This window comes from Bubalus kerabau, chromosome 13, assembly GCF_029407905.1.
Source record: "Bubalus kerabau isolate K-KA32 ecotype Philippines breed swamp buffalo chromosome 13, PCC_UOA_SB_1v2, whole genome shotgun sequence".
NCBI classification, from domain to species: Eukaryota; Metazoa; Chordata; class Mammalia; order Artiodactyla; family Bovidae; genus Bubalus; species Bubalus kerabau.
This window is the reverse complement of record NC_073636.1, coordinates 61,279,944-61,291,950: the sequence shown is the minus strand read 5'-3', so window position 1 is coordinate 61,291,950 and position 12,007 is coordinate 61,279,944. Positions and strand designations below refer to the sequence as shown.

The 12,007-nt window shown below is 51.9% G+C and overlaps 1 protein-coding gene across 1 annotated transcript; it reads left to right on the top strand.

Moving 5' to 3' along the window:
* The first annotated feature begins 6,864 nt into the window (after positions 1-6,864).
* Positions 6,865-9,126, top strand: NRSN2 (neurensin 2). Its single transcript, XM_055543204.1, has 2 exons — positions 6,865-7,050; positions 8,701-9,126. The coding sequence occupies exons 1-2, from the start codon at positions 6,865-6,867 to the stop codon at positions 9,124-9,126; spliced, it is 612 nt and encodes a 203-aa protein (XP_055399179.1).
* The last annotated feature ends 2,881 nt before the right edge of the window (positions 9,127-12,007 follow it).

The following is a 12,007-nucleotide window of genomic DNA, read 5'->3' as shown; positions in this document are numbered from 1 at the left end:
CCCATGGACTCCCCAGTCCCATCCGTCCCCTCTCACATCATCGGAGCCGAAGCTGATTCAGCCCACTGTGGACAGGAATCATCTGGCTGTTTCTTTGTTCTCTTGTCTGATGCTTGAATGGGGATGACTCACAGACCAAGCTCAGGTGGGATGGTGGTAACTGCCGGCTCTCCATATGATTCTGGCTTTCTCACAGCATGGTAGCCTCAGGGCAGCAGCCTTCTTGCATGGTACCTCGGGTCTCCAAAAACTAGAGTTCCAGGGGAAGTGCCCGTCCTTTCATGTCCTGGCCACGGAATTCAGAGCATCACTTCCACCACGTTCTATTGGTTGAAACAGTCGTCGACTCACCTGAGATACAAAGAGAGGGTACGTATGTCCCACCTCATTGTAGAAGTGCTAAGGAATTTGCAGCCATGTTTTAAAACTGCTGCAGGTTATTTCCAATCTTTTTTTTTTTTTAAGTTTATTTATTTAGTTAGTTGTTTTTGGTTGCGCTGGGTCTTCGTTACTGCGCCAGGGCTTTCTCTAGTTGTGGTGAGTGGAGGCTACTCTTGGTTGTGGTGCATAAACTTCTCATTGCAGTGGCTTCTTTTGTGGCAGAGAACAGGCTCTAGGCACCCGGGCTTCATATTGCAGCATGTGGGTTCAGTACTTGCAGCTCACAGGCTCTAGAGCACCGGCTCAGTAGTTCTGGTGCACAGGCTTAGTTGCTCTGTGGCACGTGGCATCTTTCTGGACCAGGGAGTGAACCTGTGTCCCCTGCACTGGCAGGTGGATTCCTATCCACTGTACCACCAGGTAAGACCTGTTTCCAATCTTTTGCTATTCCAGCACTTCATTTTACCCCCTAACACCTCTGAATCCATTCATTTCTGTGCAAGGAGACATTATCTCTAATATGGAGCCTCCTTTGTTCTCCTTTGTACACAGAAGAACTGTACAAAAAAGATCTTCACGACCCAGATAATCACAATGGTGTGATCACTCACCTACAGCCAGACATCCTGGAATGTGAAGTCAAGTGGGCCTTAGAAAGCATCACTACGAACAAAGCTAGTGGAGATGATGGAATTCGTTGAGCTATTTCAAATCCTGAAAGATGATGCTGTGAAAGTGCTGCACTCAATATGCCAGCACATTTGGAAAACTCAGCAGTGGCCACAGGACTGGAAAAGGTCAGTTTTCATTCCAATCCCAGAGGAAGGGAATGCCAAAGAATGCACAAACTACTGCACAATTGCACTCATCTCACACGCTAGTAAAGTAATACTCAAAATTCTCCAAGCCAGGCTTCAGCAATACATGAACCACGAACTTCCAGATGTTCAAGCTGGTTTTAGAAAAGGCAGAGGAACCAGAGATCAAATTGCCAACATATGTTGGATCATCGAAAAAGCAAGAGAGTTCCAGAAAAACATCTATTTCTGCTTTATTGACTATGCCAAAGCCTTTGACTGTGTGGATCACAATAAACTGTGGAAAATTCTGAAAGAGTTAGGAATACCAGACCACCTGACCTGCCTCTTGAGAAACCTATATACAGGTCAGGAAGCAACAGTTAGAACTGGACATGGAACAACAGACTGGTTCCAAATAGGAAAAAGAGTACATCAAGGCTGTATATTGTCACCCTGCTTATTTAACTTAGATACAGAGTACATCATGAGAAATGCTGGGCTGGAAGAAGCACAAGCTGGAATCAAGATTGCTGGGAGAAATATCAATAACCTCAGATATGCAGATGACACCACCCTTATGGCAGAAAGTGAAGAGGAACTAAAAAGCCTCTTGATGAAAGTGAAAGAGGAGAGTAAAAAAGTTGGCTTAAAGCTCAACATTCAGAAAATGAAGATCATGGCATCCGGTCCCATCACTTCATGGGAAATAGATGGGGAAACAGTGGAAACAGTGTCAGACTTAATTTTGGGGGGCTCCAAAATCACTGCAGATGGTGACTGCAGCCATGAAATTAAAAGACGCTTACTCCTTGGAAGGATATGACCAACCTAGATAGCATATTAAAAAGCAGAGACATGACTTTGCCAACTAAGGTCCATCTAGTCAAGGCTACGGTTTTTCCTGTGGTCATGTATGGATGTGAGAGTTGGACTGTGAAGAAAGCTGAGCACCGAAGAATTGATGCTTTTGAACTGTGGTGTTGGAGAAGACTCCTGAGAGCCCCCTGGACTGCAAGGAGATCCAACCAGTCCATCCTAAAGGAGACCAGTCCTGGGTGTTCATTGGAAGGACTGATGCTGAGGCTGAAACTCCAGTACTTTGGCCACCTCATGCAAAGAGTAGACTCATTGGAAAAGACCCTGATGCTGGGAGGGATTGGGGGCAGGAGGAGAAGGGGACGACAGAGGATGAGATGGCTGGATGACATCACTGACTCGATGCACATGAGTTTGGGCGAACTCCTGGGGTTGGTGATGGACAGGGAGGCCTGGCGTGCTCCAATTCATGGGGTTGCAAAGAGTCTGACATGACTGAGCAACTGAACTGACTGACTGACTGACTTGTTCCCATGCTTGAGCTTCCTATCTTGTTCTTCCAAGGGATCGGCAGCCAGACAGATTTTTTCAGAGTGCAGATCACAGCACATCCCTCCCCTCTTTACAACCTTTCCGTGGCTCCCTACTACTCTTGGGTTGAAGGCCAAATTCCTTACCTTGGCTTGTGAGGCCTTGAAGGATCTCAGGTCTGCCTTCCTCTCCAGCTTCATCTCCTGTCACAGGGGAGGCCTTCAGTCTTGACTTCCAGGAATTCCTCTTCCTCTCTCTCTCTCTCTCTCACACACACACACATGCAATTAAAAGTGTGTAAGCAGTGCATACAAAGCACTTAGAGAAGCCCTTTGCACGCCTGGAGCATCATATATTTGCTACTATTAGTCTGTGTTCAGTATGTGTTTACTGAGCTCCCAGTTCAATGCCAAGTGCCATGTGAGGCTCGGGGATACAATAATGAGTGAAGAGGAAGTGTCTTCACTTTGCAGAGTTCATGCATCCCTGTGTCCCCCACTTCCAACCCAAGGAAAGACAGACCTGGACACTCAGGGCATGAAAGCACATGTGTGCATTGGTGCCTGAAGAAGCTTGGAGAGGCGTAGTGACTTTGCCAAGACCATACAGTAAATGTGGGACAAAGCCAAGGCTGTGGGTGGACACAGGACAAGGAATGAGGCTGCCTGGCAAGGGCTGGCTCTCTAGGGAGATGGGCCGGAAGACACACACTGCCCAGAGCTAGGGGTATGCTGGGAGAGAGAGCAAGGGAAGATCCTTCCAGAAGAGAAAGGACTTGTCTCCCCCAACACCTCCTCTCCCACACCAGCTCCCTTCTCAAGATAAGTGGTGCCCATCCTCAGCAAGGGGTAGGGACTCACAGAGGGAGAGAATGGACAGAAGATGGGGGACTCAGTGAGAGGGTGAGGACTTTAGTCAGACAAGGGGCTTCTGATGCAAGCAGGAGGGGACTTCTTAGTAGGAACCCAGGGGGAGAGAGGTGGGGCTCAACCATGGGTGGGGGCTGGGAGAGAGAGCAGGGAGCCTGTGAAGAGGATGGGGCTATGGCCAGGAGATGAGCGAGTGAGGGGTCCCTGAGGGAGATGGAGGCCCAGAGGGAACCGAGGATGGAGTGAAGAAATGTTGGTGTTCAGTTGCTCAGTGGTGTCTGACTCTTTGCGACCCATGGACTGCAGCATGCCAGGCTTCCCTGTTCTTCACTATCTCCTGGAGTTTGCTCAAACTCATGTCCTCGAGCTGGTGATGCCATCCAAACACCTCATCCTCTCTTGTCCCCTTCTCCTCCTGCCTTCAATCTTTCCAGCATCAGGGTCTTTTCTAGAGTCAGCTTTTCACATCAGGTGGCCAAAGTATTGGAGCTCCAGCTTCAGCATTAGTCCTTCCAATGAACATTCAGGGTTGATTTCCTTTTCTCCAAGTGAGGAAATGAAGGTTCAGCAGAGTCAAGGGTCTTCAGTCAGAGGGCTGAGAGATTGATGGAGCAGTCAGGGGAGGAGTTTGAGGGACTGCATGAGGGAGCCGGGTCCAGGGAGGTGGTGGGGTCCCCGCGAGGGGTCTGGGGTCTCCGAGAGAGAAGGGACTTCTTGGAAGGGGAGAGGGGCTCACAGTCCTGCAGGGGTCCGAAATCTGCAGAGCCAGCTCTCGGGGCGGGCTGGCGCCCCCGCCACCCCCGTGTCACCCCCGCCCCCCGACTGCGGCGCAGGCGCCAACACAACCCGCTTCTGCTCTGCTTGTGCTCGCGCTCGGCAGAGACCGCGGACCAAGAGGTGAGCTCAGCCCCGCTCCACGCGCGGCCCGACCCCCGCCCCGCCTCCTCCCAAGACCCGGAGAGCCCCCCATCCCTGCCGCACCCCCAGTTTGGCCGTGTCCCTCCTCGGGCAGAATGGCGGTGCCCCAGCCCTGGTGTGCCTCGGGCTTTGGGAGGTGGGGTCCCAGGGAAGGAGCAGGGGTCAGAGGTCTCACCAGCCACCCCGCACCAGCCCCCACGCTCCGAGACCTTTCGGGGTCGATAGGCTGGGCGGAGGCCTCCAGGACAAGACCCCACCCACCTCTCTGCGGAAAACTCATCCCCACCCCTCTCTGCCTCAGTTTCCCTCTAGGGAGAAGGATGCGCTTAATCTTGACCAGGGAACCTGTGGTCGGGCGTGAAACAGTGTGCGCTAGGGGGCGGGGGGAGTTGGCCTGCTTTCCTGGGCCTCGGACCACCCTCTCCCCGGCACCTTCTGGGCAGAGAGAAATTGGATGCTGGAGTGAGAGGGTCTGGGGGTCTGGGAAGGAGAACTGAGACCCCATTATAAGCGAGAGACTCCATCCATCTTCTGGTCCTTGCGCCTGTCATCGCCCACCTCTTGGCCGCAGCCTCCATCCCCCGAACCCAGGAGCCCCCTCCTCTTCCCGGAGCTCCTCCCGCTTCCTGCCTAAGGACAGCTCCCCGGCGGTTCCTATGGCAACCTAGGTCCAGGGTCCTCAGCATCATCTCCCTCCCTTCCCCAGACCGCCTGTCCGCCTCCCGGCAACCCTAAAAGGAGAGGGAGGGGCCAGGTCGACGAGCGCGGGGACAGCGTCAAGGTCACCTTCCTGCTCCGACGCCAGTGGGATCAGGTGATCGTGTGTGTTTGGAGAAAAGGGACAGTGAGATGCAAGGGAGGAGCTAACCCAGGCGTACGAACCCCACGCCCCTCCCTGGCCCCGCCCCCCAGGACCATCCACAGAGGTTGCTGTCTTCTCACCCACCCCGGCCTCCTCCCCGGGGCGGGCCCCGCTCTGGCCAACCCCTTTGTAGAGTCCCGCCTCTGCCCGCCTCCCCGCCCCTTGGGGGGCGCCGGCTCTCCCCACCGACTTCAGTCGGTCTTCTTTCTCCGTCTTTCGTTTTTGGTCTTGCGCTTTTCTCATTGTCTGTCAATTGCGGGAAAGAGGGCGGGGCGATGTCTTTTAGTCTTTTTCCGTTCCCCGCGTGCGTTTTGGGTGAGAGTTGTGGAGACCTCCGATTTGTGGACGAGTTTTAAAGCCGCACCTCTGTGCCAGTGTGGATCCATAGGATTACCTCCAATACGCGCTGTGTGTGTGTGTGTGTGTCTGTGTGTATGGGTTTGTGTGGTGTGTCTCTTTGTGCTGTGTGTCTCTATACGGTCTACGTGTGGCTGTCTGTATGTCTCTGTGGTGTTTGTGTGTTTGTGTTGGGGTGTGTGTGTGTGTGTGCATCTATCTGTGTATGTCTCTGGTGTGTGTGTGTATGTGTACGTGTGTTTCTGTGGTATCTATTTGTGTGCTGGTGAGTCTCTCTACACAGGATTTGAAGGCCACAGTCTAGAAATGAGAGGGGGCTAGAAATTTGTCTTATCCTTCAGTGTAACCACATTACTTCATTTTGTTTGAAGCTGTTCAGAGGGCCTTCAAGCCATCATGGGGTGGAGGGGAGCCCAGTCCCTCCCAGCATCTCCCAACCCCTTTGCTTTTAGTCCTAAGGATGCGTGGATACACCTCCATTCCCTAGGCCTCTGTGTCTCCAGTTGTGAGAAGCAAGGTCCTTAGAAAGGTGTCTATAGAAATCCGATCTTGAACCTCAGCCCTGTAGCCTGAGGGCCTCTGATTGTCACCTTCTATGGAGTCAAGATGTCTTGGGACTTATAGATTTTTGCCTTCTGAAAGGGCAGCCCTGGGGAGGGATTTTTGAGGACCTTGCAGTTTGGGGAGCTCCACCCTGTGGGACAAGTGACAGCCATGACAGTTAGCCCCCAGAGTACCTTGAAAGGCGGGGAAGTTAAGGGGAAGACATTTGGAGAGGAAATGGAGATGAGGAGTTCTCACTCTAGACATGGGACTTGAGAGGTTCAGGATGAAACAACGAAGACATCACAGTGATAATCACAGAAGCTATCATTTCTTGGCACTGGACACAATAACTGTATGAAGCAGGTATATGATCAGCTCTGTTTTACAGATGAGGAAACTGAGACTCAGAGAGGTGAAAACACTTGCTAGACGTCACACAGCCAGGACGTGGTTGATCCTGGATTCCAAACCAGCCAGTCAGGCTCCAGAACCCACAGTCCCAGCCTGGGCTACCTCCAGAGTTAACACGCACATTTATTGCCACCAAGAAATTGCCGGACTATGGGCTAAACATGCAAGGCCTTGGCTCATTCTCACTATACTCAGGGAAAGACAGGCCAGAATTCCAGAAGGGCAGGCTCTGCTAAGAGTGTGAGGTGCCTAAAATGTGTGGAGAGGTAAAAGGAGCACGAAAATCCAGGGGTCCTTGGAGAGTCTCCATGGGCAGCCCTCGCTGACCCCTCCCTCTGTCCATTGCACCTGGCCCACCCCACAGGGACCCAGGATGCCGAGCTGTGACCGTCCCTGTGGCTGCAGCCGAGGCCCTAACGTGGAAGACGGCAAATGGTATGGGGTCCGCTCCTATCTACACCTCTTCTACGAGGACTGTGCAGGTACCACCCTCAGCGATGATCCTGAGGGGCCGCCCGTACTGTGCCCTCACCAGTCTTGGCCCACACTGTGCTGGAAGGTAAGGAGGGAAGAGGAGTACTTGTCATATCCTGTGGTTTCAGGGAGGAGGTGGGACCAGTGAATGGAAAGGAAAGGGACTATGTAGCAAGTTAGAGTCTTGCATGTTCAGGCAACAGTAAAGCCAACTCAAATGAATTTCAAGAATAAAGGGGACATATTACTCATTTTATAGTAGAGACCAGAGGTTGGGTGTCTTCAGGCAAAGTTTGATCCAGCAGTTCAAACCATCATACTGAAGACTCAAGGTTTCCTTCAGCCTCCCCGTGATACCCTTGCAGCCCCTTAGCATCAGATGGCCCCTATGTGTTCTCCAAATGGCTGCTTCCATGATAACCCTCAGTCTCTTATTCCACACCATCTGAAGGAAATCAGAATTTCCTCCTGTATTTCCTTCAGAAAAGAAACAATGCTTTTCACTTGCAGAAGTACTGGCAAGTTTTGCATCAGCTCTGATTGGGTCACTTGCCAAGCCCCTGAGCCAATGACTACGGCCAGAGCGATGGTATGTGCTGACTGGTAGGAAGAAGGATTCACCTCCTTCAGATCTTCCTGTGGCTTCCCAGTGAAATGTTGAGGGACTGTTGCCAGGGGAGTGGAAGACACGGGAGAAACAAACAGTCGATGTCCTTAGCAGCCATGGAGAGGGGTCAGTTAGGGAGCACCGTGTGGGCAAAGGTATGGAGGTGGCCAGGAACCAGGTATTTACAATACTCTTTGATAAATACTATAGTAAGTTTGAGACAGAGGGTCCTTCCTCTCTGCTTTCAAAAGGCTTCACTCTAGTGGGAAGGCGAGGTGCCAACCTGCACAGTGAATGCAGAACCTCAGGCCCAGTGTACATAGGATGCCAGGACAGAAAATGCCCTCAGTGCCTGGGGTGATCAGGGAAGACTTCCAGGAGAAAGGATATATTTTAAGTTTTTGAGCACCTCCTTATTGCCAAGCAGTGTGCTAGGTTTTGGAGGGACACAGAATTTAAGACGATGTGGCCCCTGTCTTTGAGGAACTCCTAGTTATGGTTCATTTAGTCATTCTGCAAACATTCCCTCAGCTACTGCTCTGTACGAGCACCGTGTTAGGCACAGAAGCCCCCTCGGGAGCCCAGATAGACTGTCTCTGATGTTGTGGCTTTCTCCGCTCTCAGTCTGGTATAGCGGGAAGACACCATATACATAATAACCAAAGTACATGTCCAAGTGTGCACCAAGGTGAGTGCATTGAAGAACAAATGGGCACAGAGTTTGCATGAGTACAGAGCAGGGCGCTTGACCCTGTCCAAGGGTATACTAGGAGAGGTGAGGTCTGAGATGCCTGTGATCTGAGGGATGTGTAGAAGTTAACCCAACAGAGGGATAGAGGTAGAGGGTAGATGGGACAGAGGGATAAGATGGGACCCAAAGGATGACGGAGGAGGAATCAAGGCTGGCAGAAGAAATCCACTGCTGGGTGGGGGCTTCAAGGGAAGTTAGTCCAGAGTCCTCAAGGTTCCAAACAGAACGTGACAGTTTGTGCCTCTTGTCAGATCCTGTTAGGTGTGTCTGTGACCCGATCTCTTAAAGGGTTACCTTAAAGTTCAGTTGGGATCCAAGGTGATCCATTGGCCTGGGGCCCCAGCTGACTCTGACTACCTCTGTCTGCCTCCCTCCAGATCAGCTTATCCTCTGGTGCCCTGCTTCTGCTGCTGGGTATGGCGGCCCTGATCACTGGCTACGCAGTGCCCCCCAAGTTGGAGGGCATCGGAGAAGGCGAGTTCCTGGTGTTGGATCAGCGGGCGGCCGACTACAACCAGGCCCTGGTCACCTGCCGCCTGGCAGGCACAGTGCTCTGCGGGGCAGCTGGGACCCTGCTGGCCATCTGCCTGATCTGGGCCATGACTGGTTGGCTGGGCCAGGACGCCAAGGCGGAACCCTTGGACACTGAAGTCGACGGCCACGTGGAGGTCTTCGGGGATGAGCTGGAGCAGCAGCTGTCCCCCATCTTCCGTGATGCCAGTGGCCAGTCTTGGTTCCCGCCACCCACCAGCCACTTTGGGCAATCCTCTGTGCAGACCATCCAGCCCAAGCGGGACTTTTGAGTTGCCCATGCAGCCAGAGGAGGAGCCAGACCTGGGGTCTAGAGGCTTCCTCCTCTCCACCACAGCCCACCTTCCCACCATATCCCTAACTTATCCCTTTCAGTGGGATCCCTTCCATGGAAGCCCCTAGAAGGCCCAACCCCAAGTCAGAAAGTCTGGACCTCACATCTCTGTGTCCCTTCCAGGGGTGGGGCCCTAACTCATCCAAGATGCCAGCCTTCCCTGAGTCCCCACAAAACTGCCCACCCATCCCTCCTCTACAAGGCCATTCAGAAACAGAAAACATCTCTCTCACCCTATCCACACTCTTTCCTCTATATGACCTTGGGCAAGTCCCTCACCCGTTTAGACCATTGGTTCCTGCCTCTGTACTATGAACGATGTGGACCAGATTCTAGAGTTCCATGACTTTCTTTTTCTCCCCAGGATATAAGTATTACCTGCCATAGGCAAAGATGGGGGAGGGGTAGTAGGGTCCTTCTTCCGCACTGACCCCTCGCTCTGTCAGCTGCACCAGGATGCCTTGGGATGAGTCAAAGATTCTCACTAGGACCAGGATGGTGTGAAAGTATTGACCCCCTACAATATGCTTTCTATGCATCTTGCTGTCAGAGCCCCTGAGTCCACCCCATCCTGGGCTAGTCCCAGTTTACAGATAAGGTGGTTGAGAGAGGCTGGCAGTCCGCCTGCCTGAGTTTGCAGGAACTTGGACCCATGTCTCTAGACTCTAGATTTTGTTGTACGGCTGGAGCGGGATGCCACACCTTCCTGGCCTTCAGGGGACCCTGCAGGGATGGCACAGGTTTGGCCCAGAGAGACTTGCTGTTGTTGTTCAGTCATTCAGTCGTGTCCAACTCTGCAACTCCACGGACTGCAGCACGCCAGGCTTCCCTGTCCTTCATCATCTCCCAGAGCTGGCTCAAACTCATGTCCATTGAGTCAGTGATGCCATCCAACCATCTCATCCTCTGTCATCCCCTTCTCCTCCTGCCTTCAGTCTTTCCCAACATCAGACTCTAGTCTCCCAGAGAGACTGGCTGATGCCTAATGGTCCCAGGTGGCTCAGAAGACACTTTGGACATGCATTTAAATGGTCTCTAAGAGCTAGAAGACAGGAGAACTGGAATGTCTTTGCCCCTCAGAGCCCACCCACCTAGAAACACAGCAACAAATGTGCCTGGTCCATCTCCCCAGCCAGATGCAGCATCTCTGTTCCCAACCACTAGGGGGAGCTCCAGGACAGCTGGAGAAAAAGGCCCAAGGATCATGCCTCTACCATCTCCCCTCAGTCTCACCGAGTGGGGGTATGGGAGGGTAGGGGGATTTGGGGCAGGCCATCCTGGGAGGGTCCTCAGTCCTCCTCCAGCAGGCAGGCTCTACTGCTTCTCCCCATATTTCACCCTCCCGGCTACCCCCCAACCCCGCCCCGCCCCGCCTTTCAATAAACAGTTGACATGGATACTGACTGCTTCTCTTCTCCCTGACCACCAGGGGCCGGAAAGGGAGGAAGGAGACTTTTATGACACCTACTGTGTGCTGGGCAATTAGGTCCATTATTTCTCATTTGCTCCTCACAATAATCTTTTGAGAAAGTGGATGATTATCATCATTTTACAGGTGAGATGGGAAATTTCTCAGCCAACTTGACAAATTTATGTCCTCATCTCTGAGAAGGATGGGAGGAGGGGGTTCTGAGAGCCAGAGCTGGAGCTAAAAGTGGGATCTTGTCCAGGAAAATAAATACAGTTAGCCTCCTCTGGCACTCATTGGGGTCCAGGCCCTGTTCTCAGGGCCTTACAGACAGGAGCTCATTGAACCTTCACAACAACCTATGAGGTGCGTCCTAAGTCGCTGCAGTCATGTCCAACTCTTTGTGACCCGATGGGCTGTAGGTCATGGGAGGGTGTGTCATGGGAGGGTGTGAACTGGTGCAGCCTACAGGAGAGGCAGCTTAGCAACATCCAAATAGAAAGTATATTGACTCCTACCTCTTGAGCAGGTAAATCTGAAGGTTCAGTTCTACATGTTGGAACTGCAACATTGTAACAGAGAACATTTGGAGGTAACCCACCAGTGTTTATTGACAGGGACTAGTTCATAAACCATGGTAGCCTTACATACTGGGACTCTACATAAAAGAATGAGAAAGCACTTCATGGACTGATCTGAACTGATTTCCAGGTTAAATTGTTAGGTGAAAAGGCGCCAGGTGCAGCACTGTGACCACCTCTAAGCCACTTGCATAAAAAGAAGAATAGGTATGGACATTGCTGGCATATGTGTAAAATCTCTCTTGACTTTGGTTGCCTTTGGGGAGGGCACTGGGGACTGGGTGGCTGGGTGGCTGGGTCGGGGTGGGAGGGACCCTGGTATCACATGCTCTTTCATCCATTTTGAATTTTGAACGGTGTGACTATTACATTTTTTAAAATAATTAACCTTAACATTTTAAAAATAATAAAACTGAATACACTTAATAAGGGAGAAGGTACAGATCTTTCTCGCAGAAGAATTTTTAATTAATAACTGCAGAGGGATTGAGAGAAATAGGGAAATCGCCCTGAGCACACTGCAGGAATCATTGCTGCAGGTGAAATCCACCTATGAATGCTAAAATGAGCCAGTGAAACTTGAAAGCTAAACAGTAGATCTGAATAGTCTCCAAGTATCTCCCCTCCAAATATTTATTAACTTTCGTAGGTGGGGTGGTAGTGGTAGTTAACATGTGTCCACAGGTCCTTTGATGTTCCATACCCCTGACCGCCATCCCCCCCTCCCCCACCCCCGGGCAGTGAAGCTTAGTTCCTCTCCCTCTAGAGTGTGAGCCAGACTTGGCAACTTGTTTTCTGAATGTGGAAAGAGAAAAATGGTGACCTCACAG